The sequence below is a fragment of the Erythrolamprus reginae genome, chromosome 8 (assembly GCF_031021105.1).
Source record: "Erythrolamprus reginae isolate rEryReg1 chromosome 8, rEryReg1.hap1, whole genome shotgun sequence".
Classification (NCBI taxonomy): Eukaryota; Metazoa; Chordata; class Lepidosauria; order Squamata; family Dipsadidae; genus Erythrolamprus; species Erythrolamprus reginae.
The window spans coordinates 31,742,775-31,766,979 of record NC_091957.1 but is presented as its reverse complement, the minus strand read 5'-3'; the positions used below and the strand labels follow the sequence as shown (position 1 = coordinate 31,766,979).

The 24,205-nt window shown below is 40.6% G+C and overlaps 2 protein-coding genes across 2 annotated transcripts in view; one reads left to right on the top strand and one right to left on the bottom strand.

The window, feature by feature from the left end:
• Positions 1-5,429, top strand: part of TRPC5 (transient receptor potential cation channel subfamily C member 5) — a 230,193-nt gene extending 224,764 nt beyond the window's left edge. The window contains exons 9-10 of the mRNA XM_070759586.1: positions 1,554-1,643; positions 4,701-5,429. Coding sequence (XP_070615687.1) covers positions 1,554-1,643; positions 4,701-5,429 — 819 coding nt within the window. The remainder of the gene's footprint in view (positions 1-1,553; positions 1,644-4,700) is intronic.
• Positions 5,430-11,784: 6,355 nt separating this feature from the next.
• Positions 11,785-24,205, bottom strand: part of ALG13 (ALG13 UDP-N-acetylglucosaminyltransferase subunit) — an 83,762-nt gene continuing 71,341 nt past the window's right edge. The window contains exons 27-29 of the mRNA XM_070760129.1: positions 22,034-22,074; positions 20,259-20,445; positions 11,785-12,902 (exon numbers count right to left, since the gene is read on the bottom strand). Coding sequence (XP_070616230.1) covers positions 12,655-12,902; positions 20,259-20,445; positions 22,034-22,074 — 476 coding nt within the window. The 3' untranslated portion in view covers positions 11,785-12,654. The remainder of the gene's footprint in view (positions 12,903-20,258; positions 20,446-22,033; positions 22,075-24,205) is intronic.

Sequence of the window (24,205 nt, the reverse complement as noted above, 5' to 3'; positions counted from 1 at the left end):
AAGGGGAATAATAGTAGCTCAGGGTTGAAATGAAGGGCCCTTGGTCAGTGTTCCCTCTAATTTTTTTTTGGGGGGGGGAGAAAATTATAGTGTCTGAGCAGCAGTCCCTTTGGGACTGGGCGGCATAGAAATAATTAATAAATAAATAAATAAATAAAAAACCCACCCTGTTTTGCCTCAGAGAATTTCGAAATAAAATACTGTACTGTGTGTCTATAACAGTGAGCTCATAATAGGGCAACTCTATCAATATCAAAATGCCACTTAAATAGTTGAGCTAGTTTCAAACTAGATTTTGATTTTCTTTCTCTCTTCCTTACTCCCATTCTTTTTCTTTTTCTTTTCCTTCCTCTCTTTTTTCTATCTGTTTCTCTCTCTTCCTCTCTCTCTCCTTCCCTCTCACTCTTTCCCTCTCGGCTTCTGGGCAGGTTTGGAAAACTCTGAGTTGATTATGATTTTTAAGTGAGCGATTGCTCACTGCTCAGCTTAGAGGGAACTATGCCCTTGGTGCCCCTCACTGGGGTGCTGAGGTGGAAGGGATAGAATACAGCACTGCAGGCTACTTCAGCTAACTGCTAGGTATAGTTCAGCAGTTCAAATCTCACCAGCGGCTCCAGGTGGACTCCTTTATTCGTGTCGTATTCTTCTTCTTTTTTTGCTATCATAAGAGCTGAAAGCTCAGTGGCACTATTTCATGGTTAAGAGCCATGCAAGTTTCCACCAATGATCTTCATTATCTCAGGTTCCCCACTAGAATCCATAAACATCTAAACATCCGCAAGTTGTCCTCGTCAAATTAGCAAGCATAGTACATCAATTAATGCAGAGTTTTATCTGCTCGTGAATTTAATCACGCAATGCCATTCTTATGCTCTGTGTTTTCATTCTGTTGCACACATTCCATCAAACCAACTTTTGGAGGGCTATGTTTTTAATTTGCTTAGTAACCTCCTGGCTTTAATACACTGTAAATAATGTTATTGGGTAAATTACATAATTTAGTTCAGGATGTAGTCTCATTTGACAAAGTAAACCTGTTTCAAGGAAGGGATGCAGTTTATATACAACTGGAGTAATTTCATTTGTCATTTATGCCTAATTAACTAATTACTTAATTCATTCTAATGTCAGAATTGTTTTCTGCTTATGGAATTAATTTGCCCCATTGCATCCAGGGTGTTTTTAGCAGCTTACAAATCAGTCACGGTTTGTAATGAGCAGCCATTCTATTAATTATGTAAGTATAATTAACTCTTTACTCTTGAATAGCTTTTCAATTAATTTATTAATATCTCAAGTTAACAGGATAATCAATGGCCTATATACAGTACTGTAGGTTTTGGTGTTCTCAATAGCACGGTTCTGCTATTCTCTTTGTATCTTTGTTAGTTCATTGTCAAATATTTCCATCTTCCTCATTTAGTTGAACAAAACAGAATTTGATTTCAAAATAATTTCAAAGGGGAAGGAGATGTCCATGTGTGGAATGTGATCCTTACTGAATATTGTGATGACTTGGAAGAAAATTAAGATTATGGTGCTTTTCATTTCAGGAAGTGATCAGGAATCTGGTGAAGAGATATGTTGCTGCCATGATAAGGAATTCAAAAACCAATGAAGGTTTAACTGAAGAAAACTTTAAGGTAATAGCTCAATGAAGTGTTGGTATGACAGAAAGAGAGAGAAAAATAGATGGAGGGAGAGATGGGAGGGAGAGAGAGAGAAATGGAGAGAAAGATGGAGGGAAGGAGGCATGGATGGAGTGGGAGAGAAATGGACTATAATAAAGGTAACATGCCGTGGTTCAACCATGCATATTGATAACCATAAATGAACTAAACTAAGTCATGGGTTATCAATTATATTGGGGTAGTTAATATATTATGGATTGTTTTAACTATATTTTTTGCTAAATAAATCACCTTTAGCTGGCTACATACATCATGGTAAATTATAATGGACATGAATTTGGCTGGGGATGGTGAACCTATTTTACATCCAAGAAGCATCTCACTTTTTCTATTAAATATTATTTATCAAGATTGGTGCAACATGATCCTGTTCCCATTTTGATTTTCTAAATGCCAAGGCAATGGAATGAGAATGGATGAAAACTTTGGAATATTTATTTTCTATTTCTGCCCCAAAGTTAAAGTTTTATGGAGAACATTACACAAATGGCTGCTAGAAATTACACAAATAGAAATAGAATTTTCCATGAAAGCTTTTCTACTAGGAATATGGGATAAAAAAATATCCTAAACATATAGTTCATCTGATGACGCATATAATTACTGCAATGAGAATAACACATGCCCAAAACTGGAAAAACCAAGACACCCCTTCAGAAAGGCAAATAATTGAAAAAATTTACAGGTGTGCGGAGATGGATGAAATGACAAGAGATATTAACGGCATGAAAGTCGATGAAACAAACAAACCATGGGATAAATGGTACAATTGGATTCAGAACAGAACAACGCAAAGATATGATAAGAGAACCATACAAACTTAGACAATAACCAATAATATAATTTATATAACCAAGTATATACAATGGGAGGGGGAAAGTATTTAGTCAGACCCCAATTGTGCAAGTTCTCCCACTTAAAAAGATGAGAGAGACATGTAATTGATATCATAGGTAGACCTCAACCATGAGAGACAACATGAGAAAACACATCCAGAAAATCATTGTCTGATTTTTAATGAATTTATTTCCAAATTATGGTGGAAAATAAGTATTTGGTCAATAACAAAAGTTCATCTCAATACCTATATATCCTTTGTTGGCAATGACAGAGGTCAAACATTTTCTGTAAGTCCTCACAAAGTTGGCACACACTGTTGCTGGTATGTTGGCCTATTCTTCCATGAAGATCTCCTCAAGAGCAGTGATGTTTTGGGGCTGTTGCTGGGCAACACGGACTTTCAACACCCTCCAAATTTTTTTTATAAGGTTGAGATCTGGAGACTCGTTAGGCCACTCCAGGACCTTAAAATGCTTCTTACGAAGCCAATTCTTCGTTGCCCTGGTGGTGTATTTGGTATCATTGTCATGCTGAAAGATCCAGCCACTTTTCATCTTCAGTGCCCTTGCTGATGGAAGGTGGTTTGCACTCAAAATCTCACAATACATGGCCCCATTTATTCTTTCATGTACACGGATCAGTCGTCCTGGTCCCTTTGCAGAGAAACTGCCCCAAAACATGATGTTGCCACCCCCATGCTTCACAGTAGGTATGGTGTTCTTTGGATGCAACTCAGCATTTTTCCTCCTCCAAACACGACAAGTAGTGTTTCTACCAAAGAGTTCTGACCATATGACATTCTCCCAATACTCTTCTGGATCATCCAAATGCTCTCTAGCAAACTTCAAACGGGCCCGGACATGTACTGCCTTAAGCAGGGGGACACATCTGGCACTGCAGGATCTTGAGTCCCTGGCGGTGTAGTGTTACTGATGGCAGCCTTTGTTATGTTGATCTCAGTTCTCTGCAGGTCATTCACTAGGTTACCCCGTGTGGGTCTGGGATTCTTGCTCACTGTTCTTGTGACAATTTTGACCCCACGGGATGAGATCTTGTGTGTAGTCCCAGATCAAGGGAGATTATCAGTGGTTTTGTATGTCTTCCATTTTCTAATTATTGCTCCCAGAGTTGATTTCTTCACACCAAGCTGCTTGCCTATTGCAGATTCAGTCTTCCCAGCCTGGTGCAGGGCTACAATTTTGTTTCTGGTGTCCTTCGACAGCTCTTTGGTCTTCACCATAGTGGAGTTTGGAGTGTGACGGTTTGAGGTCTTTTATACTGATAACAAATTCAAACAGGTGCCATTACTACAGGTAATGAGTGGAGGACAGAGGAGCCTTTTAAAGAAGAAGTTGCAGGTCTGTGAGAGCCAGAAATCTTGCTTGTTTGCAGGTGACCAAAAACTTATTTTCTACCATAATTTGCAAAGAAATTCGTTAAAAATCAGACAATGTGATTTTCTGGATGTGTTTTCTCATGTTGTCTCTCATGGTTGAGGTCTACCTATGGTGTCAATTACAGGCCTCTCTCATCTTTTTAAGTGGGAGAATTTGCACAATTGGTGTCTCACTAAATACTCCCCCCCCCCCACTGTAAATATAACTTTTAATAAGACATAACGTTTTCACTTCTATATCTATACTTTCACTGACGAATGTAACTAATCAGATATAATTTTATTGTAAATTAAATTAGAAACGGGAAATGATCTGCATGTGAATATCGAGATATTTTTTTTTTTTAATTGTATCTGAAAACTTAAATAAAACTTTTTTTAAAAAAGATTGGTGCAACATGATCCCATGCCCATTTTGATTTTCTAAACACCAAGGCAATGAAATGAGAATGGATGAAAACTTTGGAATATTTATTTTTTATTTCTGAGCAAACATTTAGTTACTATTATGTGCCTGGTTTGTCGGAGAGGGAAAGTTTAAAGCACTCTCTGTTCCCTAGTCTCCACTTTTTAGTGTCAAGTTGAAAGATTTAGCTCCGTATCATTATGTGCCATTTCACTGAGCTCAGTTCAATAGAATTATCCCACCATGCTAAATAATGAAAGATCTGCAATTCTTGTAATGCATTAGCTGTCTCCCGAGGAAAGTGTTCAAAGCCATGTAGCCGGTGTGCATTAACGTGTCAATCATCTTGTCACTTCTCTCCCCTTAGGAGTTAAAACAAGACATTTCCAGTTTCCGCTACGAAGTCCTTGACCTGCTGGGTAACCGGAAGCCTCAAAGAAGAAGTTACTCCACCAGTAGCACGGAGGTGTCCCAAAAGGAAGACGCTTCTGAGGAATGCGCGGGAGAAACCTCCAAGGCCATGGGTGTCTCCTTTGGGGCGGCCAACAAAAAGAAAAACTTCAATGTGTCAGCTCTGATTAAAACCATGTCTGGCACTGAGTCAGGGAACGAAAAACCCAAAAGCAATGGGATTAGCAAGCGCTCTTTCGTCCGCAATGGCAACAGAGTCCAAAGGCTTACCAGCTCCAAAAAGGAGTCCTTCAAGAGGCTGGGTCTCCTCTTCTCCAAGATGAACGGACATCTTGCAGAACCCAACCAAGAGCCCATGTATACCATTTCGGATGGGGTCATCCAGCCTCATTACATGTGGCAAGACATTAAGTATTCTCAGATGACAAAAGAGCGAGAGAACTGCTCCAGAAGCGAAATTAACCTCAATGAGGTGGGCTACAGTTCGAATATCAGGCATACGGGACAGAGCCAGTGCCCTGTGGTTTGTGCCAGCTCCCTTCACTGTGCTTCCAGCATCTGTTCCTCAAATTCCAAACTCATAGACTCCTCAGAGGATGTTTTTGACTCCTGGGGAGATGCTTGTGACATGTTGAGGAACCAATGGAACGATGGGCAGGAGGAGCAGATCACCACACGCCTATAGGTAGAGCTATTCAGTCACTTGGCCATAGAGCAGTGATGGCGAACCTATGGCATGGGTGCCACAGGTGGTACGCGGATCCTTATCTGCTGGCACGCGAGCCGTTGCCCTAGCTCAGCTCCAACGTGCATGTGTGTGCCGGCCAGCTGATTTTTGGCTTGCACAGAGGCTCTGGGAGGGCGTTTTTGGCTTCCAGAGAGCCTCTGGGTGGATGGGGGAGGGCATCTTTACCTTCCTCAGGCTCCAGGGAAGCCTTCGGAGCCTGGAGAGGGTGAAACACGAGCCTACTGGGCCCACCAGAAGTTGGGAAACAGGATGTTTCCAGTCCCCAGAGGGTCTCCAGGGGGCAGGGGAAGCTGTTTTTGCCCTCCCCAGGCATTGAATTATGAGTGTGGGCACTCGCGCATGTGCGATTGTGCACATCCACACTCTTTTGGCACCCAAGGAAAAAAAGATTCGCCATCACTGCCATAGAGCATCAGCATCCTGGAAACTGTTTGCTATCACAGACTCTTCATAGTTAGGGACACGTCCTCTTTCCCAGGTTGTCCCTGACAAACGTAGGCCCCAGATTCTGTTAGCTTATTTGATAGCCACAGCACACTGGTTTTTTTTCCTCTTTAATTTGCTTTCTCAGACTTACCGATGCCAAACCATTCATTCAAAAGGTCCAGGCCTTTGAAAAAGGTCAGAATCTACAGAATATTTATTCCCTTGGGCTTCATGATGTCCTCTGGGTAGTTCTGGTTACTCCCACCATCACTTTTGGATCGGTGCATTTTTATTAATTCAACGTTGGTTTCCCCGCAACATCATCTCTCTCACCTTCAACTTGGTTAGCGACTCTGCTTCCCAATGTCTTACGTTTTATCTTTTGGCCATTGATCACTGTCCAGGACCAACAGATGTGAAGCAATGTAGGAGGCCAAGACCCAACTTGCAGGGGGACTGTTCCAAATATAAATGGGCTTTTCGCTTTCAAGCAATACAAATTTCCATGGTTTCAATTGTATGTCCTTTATTAAAGTTGCATATTGTTTTCTTAATGTAAACGATTACCATAATGAGTTAAAAGTGGAGCTCTAGAATTTACTGTGTTCAGTTATCCAAAGCATGCATGCACACACATGGTTCACCTATGATTATGTATAGGGTGGGGTGCACATGAGTGTACACACACACACACAAACCACACATGCCCCCATGTTCAAATCACCCTCTTTTCACCCTGTACTAGTAATGTTCTCCAATTCACCTATAAAACTGTCCCAGGGATTTTTCTACAAACTAGTTTTGAGCAAGTATGCAATAAAAGCACATCACATGAGCCAAGATGACGCAGTGGTTAGAATGTAATATTTGCAGGCTAATTCTGCTGATTGTCTGGAGTTCAGTCTTGACTGGCTCAGGGTTGACTCAGCCATCCATCCTTTCAGGGTCTGTAAAATAAGGACCCAAATTGTTGGGAGCAAAATGCTATCAATTGCTTAGAGGTGGCTGTAAAGCACTGTGAAGTGGTATATAAGTGGTATGCTATTTCTATTGCTGTATTCTTTGAATTTTACACACCTGCATTCCCAACACAAAATAGTTGATGGATCCGCACCTCAAATTCCTCCTAGGATTATTGGCAATAGAGTTTCAAAATTCATATCCTTTTTATTAATATTCATATCCTTTGATAATCATTTCAGCATCCTGGATGCTATAAGACAAGCCTGGTAATTGTAATATTAACACCCAATATCTCTGCAGCATTAACTGGCTTTATTTGGAAACAACCTCAGCAAAAGTAGCAACTTAGCAGTTTCAGAGATAATGTATTTTCCAGGACTTAGGAAAATTAAATGCTCAGCAGCAATGGTGCCAATCCAGAGACCTCCTGGTGCATTCAGTGTTTCAGTATATACATTTTGGGGATGGGTTGAATCTTTGCAGAGATGGACACTCCTGAAATTCTCATGTCCTGGACTTTTGTAGCAACTTGTCCAAAAATGTGAAAGTCTCTTTTTTGGTTTCTTAATTAGAATCATCCAAATGTTGTAGGGTCATCTGCTTTGCGCAAGTGGTTGGACTAGAAGACTTCCAAAGTCCCTTCCAACTTTCTTTAAATCATACTCTAGCTAACGTATCTACGAAGGTGGGTCGAAGGGATGCTGTGTGGCATTTAACTTCTGAGAAGGGAGACATTCTGGAGATGAGTTTATTTTGGCATGTGGTCAAACCCAGGGACTCTGCAGTACAAGCAGCTGAAAATAGTCCTCTTTTAAGCCAACAGCTAAGCCAGCTGAGCCAGAATCCCATAGAGGAAATTGTCAAATTCTGTCAAATTTATCCCACTTGTTGCTACTACAGCTAGAATGTTTCTGTGCAGCCCTTTTTCATTCAGATCATCTTTCTGCTGATCTTGCATCTACCTTTACAAAAATATGATTCTACATCTTACTACAGTTTTTCCTCGATTTATGAGCCAATTGAGCCCAAAATTTCTGTTGTTAAGCAAGGCATTTTTTAATGAGTTTTGCCCCATTTTACCACCTGTCTTGTCACAGTTGTTAAGTGATTCATTACAGTTGATAATTTAGTAGCATGGTTGTTAAATGAATCTAGTTTCCTTATTGACCTTGTCAGGTCACATGACCTTGGGATGCTACAAGCATTTGAATTGTGATCATGTGGTCACAGAGATTCCGCAACAGTCATATCAGAGGTGGGCTGCTAAGGTGGAATGGTGACATATTCTTGCACCCGTGGCTCTAGTGCTAGCGTAGTCCAGCGCAATTATCTTACTTCACCTGGGCAGATAGCAAAATCACACGCAGGGGGAGGGTGAGCACAGGTCACTGTTCTACCTTAGCAGCCCACCTCTGGGTCATGTGTGTGAAAAACGGCCCTACATCATTTTTTTAGTGCCGTAGTAACAATGAATGGTGACTACGAATGACCTGTTGTAAATCAAGGAAATTTGCTGTATTTGCTTTCTGCCTTCTATAACAGGACATGGATGTGTTATTTTTAGGGACAATCTTGTGGGTGAGCAGAGGAGATTCTTCACTTGAGAAACAGCTTACAAGGAAAGGACTTTGAGCAGGAATAGCTGTGAGAGGAATGCCATAACTTTCCATTCCACTTTAAATCCAGCTGCTTCTTCCTCCAAATTCTTTGACATTAAAAGCTCCTATTAAGCAAATGGGCGCTTCCCCAAGCAAACTGCTGGTGCAAAAACTCTCATCTTTCCCATTTGGAAGGCTTCCATACTTGACTTCAGTTTTGGTCTCTATTGTCCCATCTCCGAGGACTGTGGGAAAGGACAATCCAATCATCACAAACTGATTTAATTAATTTTAGCCCCTAGATTCCGTATCCAGAGCAATGCATTTTTAACAACAACTGCACACCTCATGCAATGTGCAATAAATATAAGCTTGCATAAGTCGGCACAGCTGGGAATTCACTTATCAAAATACGCTAATGCACCGTCTGTCTAAAACCCCAAGATTTTTCATCCAGATTTATGAGTCATCACCCTTGCCTAACAGAAGGGCTCTTTTTCAGAAATTAAATATTTTCTGGAATAAACCCAATTTATAAAGCAGTAAATTGCAGCTGAACATCTAACAGAATAACAGAGTTGAAAGGAACCTTGGTGGTGGTCTAGTGCCTCCACACACACACTCAAGCAAGAAACTTTATACAATTTCAGACACATCTCTTTAAAACTTCCAGTGATGGAGCAACTTCTGGAAGCAAGTCGCTCCACTGATTCACTGTTCTAAATTCAGGAAATACAGAACTACGGTAGTCTTATTAGACAAAGCTATGCAGCAGTGTTTCTCAACCTCAGCCCCTTTAAACGGTGTGGACTTCAACTCCCAGAATTCCCCAACCAGCTTTGACAAATTAAAAAAAAGTAACTTAGTCTTAATCAAAACCTTTCAAATTGAGTCCAGCTGCTGTAAAATAACATTTAGCCATCAGTATTTAGATAAATGCTGTACTGTGTGAGCATTTGGGGTGATAAGAGGAGGAGGTCACCCTGGCTAGAGGCTCCATCTGATGAAAAAACATTACCTCTGCATGTTTGGTTTAGACAGTGATGGCGAACCTTTTTTTCCTCGGGTGCCAAAAGCATATGTGCACATGCTATCTAGCATCCATGAGTGCCCACATCCATAATTCAATGCCTGGGGAGGGTGAAAAGACCTCCCCCCAACCCTGGAGGCCTTCTGGAGGATGGAAATAGCCTGTTTCCCAGTTTCTGTTGGGCCCAGTAGGCTCGTGTTTCGCCTTCCCTAGGCTCCAAAGGCTTCCCTGGAGCCGGGGGAGGGTAAAAATGCCCTCCACCATTGCCCCGGAGACTGTGGAAGCCAAAAACATCCTCCCAGAGCCTCTGTGTGAGCCAAAAATCAGCTAGCTGGCACACACATGCATGTTGAAGGGCAAGAGGTCGGGTGCCAGCGGATATGTCTCTGCATGCCACCTGTGGCACCCGTGCTATAGTTTCGCCATCACTGGTTTAGATGCTGAATCCTGAAGCTAGAATTCATTGCATGTCAATTTTTACATTTTAACTACCCACCAATGTATTCTCATCTTCTCATGAGGAACTTAGAATGAATGAAAATCTGAAGGGTTCAGAACTTTGATTGTTGCTTCTGACATTAAAGGAGGGTTGTACACACCACAGATGTGCACATAGAGCTAGGTCAGCATTGCACAAAAGTGAAATGTAAAGAGCCAGGGTGGCACAGTGTTTAGAATGTAGTATTGCAGGCTAACTCACTGCTCACTGCCAGCAGTTTGCTCCTGACCAGCTTTGACTCAGCCTTCTATCTTTCCAAGGTCAGTAAAATGAAGACCCAGATTGTTAAAGGCAAGATTCTGAGAGCACTATCTATCTAATCTATCTATTAATCTATCTATATCATCTATTAATCATCTAATAATCATCATCTATCAATCATCCATCAATCATCACCCATCATCCTTTCCACCATCTATCAACCATTGATTATCTATCAATCCAATTAATCTATCCTATCATCCATCCATTCATCCCTGTACAACTGTTAGAACTTGGAATACCTGTCTTTTGAGAATAGTTTTTTTCAAATTCTAACAGATAGATGGATGGATGGATGGATGGATGGATGGATGGATGGATAGATAGATAGATAGATACTGTAGTTAGATAGATGATAGATATAGAGAGACAGACAGACAGACTTCGGTCCTGCTGCATTGACATTGCTTGTCAGAAGGTTGAAAAACAGAAGTACACACACCCCAGGGCACAAAGATAAAAAGATTAAATGCTGCAAACCAACCACACTGACTTGAAGCAACTTCATAGCCAAACAAATGCCAAGGGAATCTTCTGATGCGGAATTTTAAATTTTGCAAAAACAGAATTCAGAGTCTTCAGCCTACCTTTTGTCTTTTCCTTGTGTAGAGAATCACACAGATGACTTTGGAAAAGACAGCAGAGACTATTAGTAAAATATGAGTTAAGGCCAAGGAGGGAAGAGGGTGATAGAAACTTAGCGACTCTATTTTGACATTCTTGAAGTAAGGGAGAGAAAAGGAAACACAGACTTTCAAGATTCTGTTACTTGAACCTATTTAACAGCGCAACAGTTGAAAGGGACCTTGGAGGTCTTCTAGTCCCAATCCCTGCTCAAGCAGGTGACCCTTATATCATTCTGCATAAATGGCTTTCCACAATGTCTTAAAAACTTTCAGTGATGGAACACCTATAACTTCTGGTGACAAGCCATTCCACTGACTGTTCTGACAGGAACTTTCAGAGTTCTAGGTTGGATCTCTCTTGAATGATCTTTCACCTGTTATTGTCTTGCCTTAAGTTGCTTTGGAGAATAGGTTGACCACTGTGTTTTCTGTGACAACCCCTCAACTATTGGAACACTTATCGTACCACCCCTAGTTCTCTTCGTTAAACTAGATGTACCCAGTTCCTGCAACTGTTCATCCGTTCTAGTCCTTTAGCCATCTTGATTGCTCTTTTCTGCGCTCTTTCTAAAGCAGTGTTTCCCAACCTTGGCAACTTGAAGATATCTGGACTTTAACTCCAAGAATTCCCTGGAGTTGAAGTCCAGATATCTTCAAGTTGCCAAGGTTGGGAAACACTGTTCTAAAGTCTCAACACCTTTGTTGTAACCAAAACTGGATGTAGTATTCCAAGTGTGGTCTTATCAAAGCAATTTGAAACAGTTCCACATTATTTCTGATGATGTCTCTATTCTGACTTGGTGTAACTTGAAGTGTCGACATCCAGCCTTGTAGTTTTAATATACTTGATCCCATTTCAGTCACTCAAACAAAGAAAGACTAGACAAGCTTTTGTGCTTTTAAAATTTATTTAGTGCTCTTGGTGCCAAATTTCTAAACCTCCCCCACAATTTTACCACCATTTGTGCAAATTGTTTTTACAGACAAAAGTCAGATAAGAATAGTAGTCAGCCTGAGTAGGCCTAAGTCTTCATTTTCAGAAGCCCAGAGTAAAGAAAGAGAACAGTTAATAAGACTGTCTTTCAAACTAAACATACTTTGGAAAGGTGTTACGATTAAGGAAGAGTGGCCAAATTTCTACTGTCAAACGTTCTTTTCCACTGTTGTTTCCTTTGTATTAAAGAGGCAATAATGCCCTAGAGTCAATAATTATGAAAACTGATAAAGAATAGCATTACAGAGTTAAGCCATTAAGCTAATGACTTAATGAACATTATTATTGTGATGCAGAAATGCCAATAATTTAAACGAAAATCCTCTGAACGCATTAGCAATATCCAACGGAAATTTAACTTCACATCATTGTCCATGATACTAAAGTGATAAAGACTGCACCCTTCCCCCACCACAAATATAAATCAACATTGAAACAAAACATAAAAAAAAACAAACCGCAACATAGTTAGCAAGGGGAACAGTATGGTAGAAGGACAAGAATTGAACCAACCAACGTCAAATCAGGAAGAGTTGCGGGTAACCTTTAGATCAGGCGTCTCCAACCTTGGCCACTTTAAGACTTGTGGATTTCAATTTCCAGAATCGTGCTGGTTGGGAAATTCTGGACTTGAAGTCCACAAGTCTTAAAAGTTGCCCAGGTTGGAGACTGCTGGTTTGGGTTTACCTTCTGTGGGTGTGCCACAGCATTCGGGGAATTATAGTTCCCAGTAGGGGAAGGCTCCTGGACTTAATCCTTCTGAATCTACATGCTTTGAGCTACAAAATGTGGTTGCGGATTGGTTGAGGCGATGTAGTTAACCTGATGGAATTGGCTGGGTTTGGCACTGTTCTGATTTCGGGCTGAGTTCCCGTAGGATGCACTGACTGGATACCAAGAACTGACACAGTGGTATGCAGGCACAAATGAGACGCAAGATTCATATCCTGGCACAGGGTAATAGACGGTTCCAGAAGGTGGTGAAGAGGATGATTCTGGGATGGCTAAGGCATCTGAAAAAGGGGGAAACATTGCACATAAAAGATCAGGAGAGGGTGCGTTTCTTGGACATTTAAATAATTAGATGTGAAGGTCCTGGACAGGTTAAGGTCTTAATTATTTGACTGGTAATTGATTGCAAAACAATGTTTGGAGTTGCTTAATTGATCTCATTGAACCTAATTCTATATCCTTTATTGACTTCAATAAAGGTATCATTTTAAATCTTAGGCCACTGAATTAAACCATGCCTTGCATTGCTGTCTTACAGGACAGAATCAACTAAATCAGTGGTTCTGACCAGCATTGGGTTCCTTACCGGTATCGGCCTCTCTGCGCACTGGTAGCAAAAACTGTGATGTGCGCACAGCTCCAGGTAACCAGTGGGTGGCGTGGGTGTCCTGGCGAGATTTTGGTTCTGCACATGCACAGGAAGCAAAATCTCATGAGAGGATATGCGTGTGAAGTTTTGGCGATTTTTTGCTTCTGCACATGTGTGGAAATTGCACGTGCGCATCCTCTCGCAAAATTTTGCTTCCGCATGTGCAGAAGCAAAATCTCGCGGGATGTGCGCACGCCTCCTGGGCACCTCGAGCTGTGCGCGCATTGCACTGGTAGCGGCAGTGAGTAGGAACCCCCACCTGGTTCTGACCCTCTTGTGGCCACGGACCATGGCCATGAATGCCTGAATCATAGCATTCGTTCGAGCATTCATGGACCCCTGTGGTGACACCCTGGGCCCTCAGGGCTCTACAGGCCACAGTTTGGGAACCCCTGAATTAAATCTCATGTACAGATGTGTCAAGACCTCCATCTTCATCCCCAATGATGAATTCTGTTATGTATCACAACTGGAACACTGAAATAACTCTTCATTGACTTAACAAGGAACTAGAGAACAGGCACAAACTAAAACTGAACAGCAAAGCAGACACTGGAATAAAAACGCCTCAGCCGTGCCCGACAGCTCTTACAAATAGCTGTCAGGTGCGGCAGCCAATATGGGCTCCAGAAATTCCCGCTCCCAGAACTGGCCAATCAGGAGTAACCCCGGCTGTTGCTAAGGTCGCAACAAATTCATTCTTTTTAATTGCTTTGTTCCGCCACCAAGTCTTCTCAATCATGGAACCCTTTTTCCAAAATCTATCACCAGCTTGGTTTTTCAGACTTACCAAGTGATTTGATTTATATTTTGCCCTGGTCAATTAACTATATCAGATGGATTTGTCTGTCATTTAAACCCAAGCAGTCCCTCCCAATTTATCAACTTTCACATTTTTGGGATCAAAATTCAGACACTTGGCAAATGGCATTTATTCATGATGATTGCAATGTCCCAGGATGATGTGGTCCCCTCTTGCAACCTTCTGAACAAGCAAAATCAAGGGGGAAGCCAGATCCCCTTAATAACCATGTTAGTTATTTAACAACTGCAATGATTCACTTAACAACTGAGGCAAGACGAGTCCTCAGAGAGGGGCGGCATACAAGTCTAATAAATAATAATAATAATAATAATAATAATAATAATAATAATAATAATAATAATAAATATTATTATTATTATTATTATTATTATTATTATTATTATTATTATTATTATTATTATTATTATTAAGACAGGTTGTAAAATGGTGCAAATCTTACTCGGCCATGGAAGTTTTGTGCTCCGTTGTGGACCAAGTCAAGGATTACACATACATATTGCCAATTTGCAAGAATGCCAATTTTAGCTAATTACTATAAAATCCTCCTCTCTTCCACAGCACACGTTGTATGGGAGCACACATAACAAAAACAGAGAGCCAATGATTGCCGCTGTTACTCATGTTGAAAAGCATGAGTTTCCATTCCTGGAATACCACAATTGCAAAGTTAGAGATCCCACTGACTGAATAAATGTATGTTCCAATGGTGTTTAGTATGAACTGAATAGGTGCTAGACACAGTGGTCCTCAACCTTTCTAATGCCACGACCCCTTAATACAGTTCCTCATGTTGTGGTGACCCCCAACCTTAAGTCTAGCACCAATTCTCCCAACAGAGCTTTAAGCTGATTGGCAGGAATGTGAGAGGGACACCCCCACTGTAAACGCCTGATTGGTCGGATTGTAAAGATATGTTCCAAAGCACTAGAATAGAAGCTTTAGTTCCTAACACCATGGGAAATTTGTCTTTTCCAAAGGCTTAGCCGACCCCTGTTAAACAGTTGTTCGACCCCCCAAAGGGGTCCCAACCCCCAGGTTGAGAACCACTGTGCTAGAGAAACCTTTCTATAATGAACTGTGTGTCACATGTTGTATTACAGAATTGCTTTTCCTGAGGTTTTTTTTTAATTAAAAAAGCAATATATATATATATACACAGTGTTCCCTCGATTTTTGCGGGGGTTACGTTCCAAGACCTCCCGCGAAAGTCGATTTTCCGCGAAGTAGTGGTGCGGAAGTAAAAACACCATCTGCGCATGCGCACCCTTTTTCCAAGGCCGCGCAAGGGCTTGAAGTTGGGGGCGGGGAGCGACGAAAGTGCGGAGGCCGGCAAAGATTGTTTTGAATGTCGGCTGCCCCCGCCCCCCCAGCACCTCCGGCCCCCTCGCTGCTACCGCCCGCCCGCCCGATCCACCCCTCTCACCGGCTTTCTTGGGACACAGGTCCTCCTGCAGCAGCGCTGGCGGCTACGGCTTCTCATCCTCCTCATTCGGCCGGTAGCCGCTCTGAGCGCTTTGAGAATGCCTGCCTCGCCCCTCTCACAGTCCCTTAGCTGAGAGCGCTTTCGTCCCAGCTATCAGCGAGGGGGCTGCCGGATAGGCGGGGCAGGCGTTCTCACAGAGAGGGAGAGAGAGAGGGAGAAAGAGAGAGAGAGCAAGAGGGGGGAGAGTGGAAGGTAGAGAGAGAAAAAATGATAGAAAAAGGTAGAATAAAAGAGAAATGAGAAAATGATTGAAGCAGAGAATGACAGGAAAGAAAGAGAAAGAGAGAGAGAAGTGACTCTTGGTGATGACGTATGACGTCATCAGGTGGGAAAAACCGTGGTATAGAAAAAAAACCGCGGAGTATTTTTTAATTAATATTTTTTGAAAAAACGTGGTATAGCCATTTCGCGAAGTTTGAACCCGCGAAAATCGAGGGAACACTGTATATATATCAGAGCAGCTTCAAGGAATATCTCCTGGCAGTAAAGGAAATGGTTCATTTTTCTTATCGAAAAGAAAAATGCTATTTTTTTTTCAACCGCAGCTGTCTTTTTTCCCCCTCTATGCTCCTCAGGGAGAAAATATATTAGTATTACTGCAAAGTCTGGAAAGCAGCATTATTAAAATTGGAAAGTGGCAGACTTATAACTGGATTATTGAAGGAATCCATAATCCAAAGCTCAGGATTACTGAGCAGTTTTGCCTAGCCTAGAAGGTAGAAGCTCAATCTTCTTTTGAAGACCTGACCGATATTCAAAAGCTATACCAAGAAGTACAGATAGTCCTTGACTTATGACTCCCAAATTTCTGTTGCTAAAGGAGACAGTTACCAAGTGAATTTTGCCCTATTTATTCTGCCATGCCTTTCTTGCCACCGTTATTAAATGTACTACTGCATTACTGGTTTCCCCACTGACTTTGCTTGTCAAAACGTCATAAAAGGTGATCAAACAACCCATCATAAATATGAACTAGTTGCCAAGTGTCCACATTTTTATGGGTGAAAAACTCACAAATCACTTTTTTTCCAGTGCTGTTGTATCCTTGAATGGTTGTTAAGTCAAGGACCACCCATATTTACAACAGAGGAATCGCGCAATTAGAGACTACGCAGAAAAAAAGGAAACAGCAAATTACTTCCATCTTGTTACATAACTATGTCCTGTCAAATCATCAGAAATTGAGCAAAATATGGTTAATCACTTTTTCAGGGTGGTGACTCAGTGGCTAAGAGGCTGAGCTTGTTGGCTGGAAAGCCGGCAACCCAGGTTCGAAACCCAGGTGCCATGCAATGGCAGTGAGTTCCCATTCTCCCCCAGCTCCTGCCAAACTAGCAGTTTAAAAGCACGCAAATGCAAGTAGATACATGCCATATTTTTTGGAGTATAAGATGCACCTTTTTCATAAATATTATTATTATTGTTGTTGTTGTTGTTGTTGTTGTTGTTATTATTATTATTATTATTATTATTATTATTATTATTATTATTTAGATTTGTATGCCGCCCCTCTCCGAGGTCTCGGACCGGCTTACAACAAGAAAACAGTACAAATCCAATATTTAAAAAACAGTTTAAAACCCTTAACATTAAAAAAATCATCCATCTCATACAGACCATACATAAAGTGGAGACAGCCCAGGGGAATCAATTTCCCCATCCCTAACGGCAGAGGTGGGTTTTGAGGAGTTTGTGAAAGGCAAGGAGGGTGAGGGCAGTCCTAATATCCAGGGGGAGTTGATTCCAGAGGGTCGGGGCCCTAAAAAAAGGATTTGTTTTATACTCTGAATGCAGCTTTTTTCCGAAGCTTTCCACCTCCCAGCCCTAATTAGGTTCTAACAATCTTCCTAATTAGGTTCTTTCATTGTTACTGTCTGCAAAGAATGTTTTCCAGTCTCTAAGTCTTTGCAGAGTTTTTTTCATTACTTTAACTTGCTCCAAGTTTCTTTCCAACCCTAACTTGGTGCTAACGATGTTCCCAACTCTTACAGTTTGCAAGCTCTCATTGTTACTCTCTATTAAGAATGTTTTCCAAGCCCTAAGTCTTTGCAGGTTTTTTTATTGCTCTAACTTGTTCCAAATGTTTCTTTCCAGCCCTAACCAGATGCAAACAATGCTCACAGCACTTGCAAGCTATTTCACTGTTACTCTCTGTGAATATTATTTTTCAAACTTGTCTTTGTAGGGTATTTTTATTGTTCTACTTGCTCTGAATGTTTCTTTCTAGCCCTAACCAGGTTTTAACAATGTTCCCAGCTCTTACTGGCTTGCAACCTCTTTTATTGTTACCCTCTCCAAATAAGGGTTTTTTTAAAGCGCTAACCAGGAGATAAAATAATGTGCTGAAAGTGACCAGACTAAGGATGCTAGCCAGATGAATACCTGGTAAGCAGATTCTTTTCCCTATTTTCCTCCCCAAAAACTAAGGTGCGTCTTATACTCCGAAAAATACAGTAGGTAGCACTTCTGTGGGAAACTAACAGTGCTCCATGACTTCATGCTGGCCATAGAAATGTCTTCGGAGACACCACTGGCTCAATGGCTTTGAAATGAAGATGGGCACCACCCCCTATAGTTGTCAACAATTAGCGGAGTAAAATCCACAGGGACTCTCTCACCTTTACCTTTTAAAATTATTCAAGGGTTATGTTAGATCTATAAAATCCTTTGTTTTGATCTTGCTCACCAGAGTCTCACTAGAACGGTAAAGAGTTAATTATGCTTCTGTTCACTATTACATTAGCAAAATGGTGTAAAATGAAATAAAATGCTAACTATATCATTAAGGAAGTTACTAGAAGGAATTATGCCATAAAGAGAAAAATGAGATTTTTAAAAAACCAAAAAATCAGGCAGGTAACCAGGTTAACAAATAAATAATGAAGTCTTGGCATCAAAAACAGCCCATCCATCACTCTGGCTGAAGACATGGCGGAAACTATGAATGTATCCTTGACATATGATCACAATTACCACCAGAATTTCCATTGCTAAGCAAGGCACTTACGTGAGTTGTACCTTTTTTTTGCCATGGTTATTAAACAATTCACTGCAACTGTTTAGCAAACCACATGGTCATTAAATGAATCCAGTTTCCTCCATTCACTTTGCATGTCAGAAGTTGGCTGGGCAAGTTTCAAGTGAGTGTCACCTGACACCAGGATGGTTTAATGGGTATAAATGAATGCCAATTGCCACATGCTCAAATTTGGAATATGTGACTGGGAATACTTCAGTGGTTGTAAGTGTGAGGACCAGCTCAAAGTTACTTTTCTTCACACTGCTGTAATTTTGAACCAGGGGTACAATCCAGCAGGTTCTGCCAGTAGTTTGGAGGACCGGCAAATACCACCACTGGCTGGTCCCAGGAAGGGGGGGGGGAGAGTATGGAGATTTTGGAGTACCCTTCTCCTGCCACACCCACTATGTCATGTCCACAGTACTGATAGTAAAAAGAATATTGGATTTTACCACTGGTTTGAACAGTAGCTTAAACAAATAGTTGCAAGTTGAAGACTACCTGTATGGGGGGGGAGGGGGGGAATCCTAGAAAATATTTTGAAAGTATAGGTAGTCCTCAACTTACAACAGTTCATTTAGTTATCATTAAAACCTACAAAGACATTGAAAAAAGTGAATTAGGGACCATTTTCCACACAATCACCATTGCAGCATCCCCATCACTGCATAATCAAAATTCAGATCCTAGGCCAGTGATGACGAACCTTTTTTCCTCGGGTGCCAAAAGCCCGTGTGCATGTGCTATCGCATATGTGTGAGTGCCCACACCCATAATTCAATGGCTGAGGATGGCGAAAATGGCCTCCCCCGTCCCCCCCGAAGGCCCTCTGGAGGCCTGAAACAGCCATTTGCTAACCTCTGGTGGGCCTGGTAGGCCCGTTTTTCATCCTCCGCAGGCTCCAGTGGCTTCTCTGGTGCCTGAGGAGAGCAAAAATGCTCTCCCCATCCCCTTGGAGACTCTCCAGAAGTCAAAAATGCCCTCCCAGAGCCTCTGGGCAATTAATCATGCACTTTGGGGCTGAGCTAGGTTAACAGCTCGCATACCACCAGATATGGCTCCACGTGCCCCCTGTGGCACCCGTACCATAGGTTCACCATCACTGTCCTAGGCAATTGGCTCATATTTATGATGGGGTCATGTTGCAATGTTTTGGGATCAATGTAATCCCCCTTTGAAACCTTCTGATTTTACTATGTATATATATATATATACCCACTAAAACCCTCATTGTGTATTGGACAAAATAAATAAATAAAAAATAAATAAAATGTCAAGAGGGAAGGCAGATTCACTTAACAACCAGGTTATTAATTTATCAATTGCTGTGATTCATTTAACAACTATGGCAAGAAAGGTGTGAGACGCCCCGAGTCTTCGGAGAGGGGCGGCATACAAATCTAATAAATTATTATTATTATTATTAAAATGGGGCAAAACTCACTTAAAAATGTCTCAACAACAGAAATTATTATTATTTTATTTATTAGATTTGTATGTCACCCCTCTCCGAAGACTGCTGGGCTCAATCATAGTAGTAAGTCAATGTTGGGCTCAATCATAGCAGTAAGTCAAAGGCTACCTGTATTGAATTTCCCATGCCAAATTTAAGTTGGTGACACTCAACTCAACATTCTTAAACTTTAAAATAGAGACCAACCTGTGGATGAGGAATCTGCAGGCATCTGGTGCGCATCGTTCCTCCCTCCATCGTTGTAAGGCAGAGGTGTTGATGAATCAACCACAGAGACTTGCTCTGAATAGGTCTGATAGGTTTCCACGCGAGGTGGCGGTGACACCGGTTGCTGTACATACATCATAGGGTTCCAGCAGGTCTGGTGGTAATACTAGCACAATTCAAGACACACAAATTTTAAGAAGGTGAGTTACTGCTCCCCAGACCAACAAAGCAGCTGTTGAAATCTGTCCATTTAGGACTACTTAGGAAGTGGCCTGCAGAATTCAACTATTTTACACAAGACACTGGACCCAGGGCAAAACACACCTTAATCCTAGTCAGCAGACCATTAACAGGAATCTTTGTTCTGGAGTGTGGTCAATTACACTGCTCAAAATAAAATAAAATAAAGGGAACACTCAGATAACACATTCTACATCTGAATGAATGAAATATTCTCATTGAATACTTTGTTCTGTACAAAGTTGAATGTGGTGACAACAAAATGAAATTGATCGTCAATCAGTGTTCTAAGTGGACAGTTTGATTTCACAGAAGTTTGATTTACTTGGAGTTATATTCTCTTGTTTATTTTTTTTGAGCAGTGTATTTAGTGGCTGATTAGGGGCTACCTGAAGCCTAATTCTTTCCAAGCTGATTTTTTTTCCTCTTTAGCAAGATTTGAGATGGAAAAGGTAAGGTTACAGGAATTCCAGCAACTGAGATATTTCCTGTTTAGAAACTGTTTATTTACAGTATTACTTATAATAATCACCAGGGTGGCACTGTGGTTAGAATGCAGTATTGCAGGTTAACTCTATCAGGAGTTCAATCCTGACCGACTCAAGACTGTCAGTCTTCCATCCCTCAAAGGTCAGTAAATAGAGGACCCGGATTGTTGAGGGACAATGTGCGGACTCTGTAAACTGTTTAGAGAGGGCTGTAAAGAAATGTGGAGTGATTCAGAAGTCTAAATGCTAAGTACTATTGCAAATCTGATACAAAAATGCCATCCAACAACTGAAAGAAGCTGTGCTTGATAGAGTAGAATGAAGAGCCTATAAAGTCAGCAAGAGTTGGACACAATTAAATGGTTAAAACAACAACAATCTTTACAAAGGAGCAGAAATTATTTTTCTATGCTTTATGCAGGAGACAAATAATATAGAATAAGAATGGGAATCTATTTCTTTTGTAAACATTAACAAAAAAGGAAACTGGGTATGCTTTAAAGAAGTAATATAATTCTTGTTATATTCATCAATGCTGCTTCTCTTGCAATCTGCTTGTCAGCACTGGCAAATATTTACTTAGCTAGAGAACATCAGCTTAGGAAGTCAGCATGGATAAAAGCAATATACACTGCTCAAAAAAATAAAGGGAACATTTAAACTACACAATATAACTCCAAGTAAATCCAGCGTCTGTGAAATCAAACTGTCCACTTAGGAAGCAACACTGATTGACAGTCAATTTCACATGCTGTTGTGCACATTCAACTTTGTACAGAACAAAGTATTCAATTAGAATATTTCATTCATTCAGATCCAGGATGTGTTATTTGAATGTTCCCTTTATTTTTTGAGCAGTATATTTACAATATTTTAAGAAAAGTTCCAGGTCTTGTGTAGATTTCAAGTGAAGGATTCCCTGTCAGACTTCAGAACATTTTGAAAAGCATCTGTCCCCCCCCCAAAGACTGACACCCCACTCTCATAAAAGGTGGTTGTACCACTTGGCTTGTATAGACCACCTACCTGCAAGCCCAAATTAAAATAATACTGCAGAACCTTTGGATCTGAAAAAGAAAAGAACTTGGTCACTGCATTTCACAGGCATCCCTAGAAGGTGTGCATATTTGCCCTTTTCTCATGTTTGTCCACCAATTCCTATAAAATGACTTTATAGATATTTTCTCCCGCGTGGTTAGCATTTAAATATTAAGTTTATTAAACAACTATGGTTATGAAAAGAAAGTCAACTTTAGAAAAATTCATTAGTTTGATTAATTCTGCACTGGGAGAAAAAACACTGTGTTTTTTTAGCTGTACCTGAAAATACAGGCAGTCCTTGACTTATGAACCCAATTAAGAATGATGTGCCTGATTTTACAACTGTTTTTGCCATGGTTGTTAAGTGAATCACTGCAGTTGTTAAGTGAATCCATCATCTCCCTTCAAAAAGTTCATATACAGGTGGTCCTCAAATAACAACAATTGCAACCAATTTCTGCTGATAAACAAGGCAGCTGTTAAAGTCACACCCAATTTTGTCACAATTGTTAAGTGACTCATTGCAGTTAAGCAAACCAACTTCCCCCATTGACTTCACAGAGGTTTGCTGGGAAGGTTGCAAATGGAGACCTCATGATCCTGGGATGCTGTAACCATTGTAAATACATGCCAGTTGCCAAGCAACCAAATTCTGCTCGTATGGCATGGGGATGCTGCTATGGTTGTAAGTGCAAGGATGTGTCAGAAGTCACTTCTTTCAGAACGGTTGTAAGCCAAGGACTACCAATAGGAGAGGTACCCATGACATCGGATGAACCAAAATCTGCAACTATCAGAAAGGTGCATAACACCTGGAAAAACAACTAAAACTGACATCTAAATTCCCCAGCTTGGCTTCTCACAAAAATTATTCTATGCAACTGTTAGGACAGATCACAGCATGGGAAAAATACAATTATTATTGAGTCAGCCTTCTGCAATCTATTTCACCTTTTCTATTGTATACTTTACTTTTTAAACCACTGAATGGTAGAACTCCCTGTCCTAAATGTTTATGTAACACCACAAATTAGCAGAAGCACAACAAAAAGAGAAGCTAGAAACTGAATAGCCCATTTTCCTTTTTAAGTTGTTGCCTTTTTTGCTTTTTGTGTACTTTCTGTTTCTTTTGCAACATGCACAAGCCACAATATAAGGTACAATTTAGTGGAAACTTTAGCATTAAATATTCAGCTAAAAACAGAAACCTTTGTTGCACAAAATTATAATTGATGTAATTTGCAGCTGCTTAAGTTTTAAATGCAAAATCTAACTAATGTTATACCTATTAACATCAACATTTCAAAGCATGGTTAATACTGTTATATCTTTAAAAAATTTTAATACAACATACATTCTATTTGCAAATTATACTTAAAAGAGATTGGACAACAATTTGTCTGAAATGGTATAGGGTTTTCTGCCTAAGCAGGGGGTTGGACTTGAAGACCTCCAAGGTCCCTTCCCACTCTGTTATTCTACTTATATTTATTAACATCAACATTTCAAAGCATGGTCAATACTGTTATATCCTTTAAAAAAATCTAATACAATATTTGCAAATATAGAATTGAAGCAAGCAGATAGCCCTGTAGCTGGCTCCCAATTTATTTTGATTATAGCCAATTCCTGACCCATCCTATGTAGGTAGTCCTCAGAGTACTTTGTTAAGAGACACTCCTAAAAGACATGGTCATAAAATGCGATATCACATAAGCAGGCTGTTTTGAAGCAAGGACAGTGTGGATTTTTAAGTGAGGACTTCATGCGAGTGCAACTTTTGACTTTCAGTCAGCTTCCCCATTGACTTTGCTTATGGGGTGTTCTCATGGAACATCAGAAATTGCAATCACATAACTGTGGGGATGCCACAACAGTAAAAACTCCGAGGGACAGCTCATAAATACCAGTAGTTCAGTGCTATTGTAACTTTCAACAGTTGCTGAACAAATGGTCATAAACCGAGGATTCCCTATTTGCAAACTTCAACCGAAAGACAACTCCCAAGTCATGGAGTTCCTATTAAAAACCTTGTTTTTCTTTGCAAAACAGTATCAACATTTTATTTCTAGTGGATTTGGAAAGGAAGAACCATATAAGTAGAGTTCACTTTCCTAATCCATTCCCTCTTGTAATGTGTTTGATGTATAGCTTTTT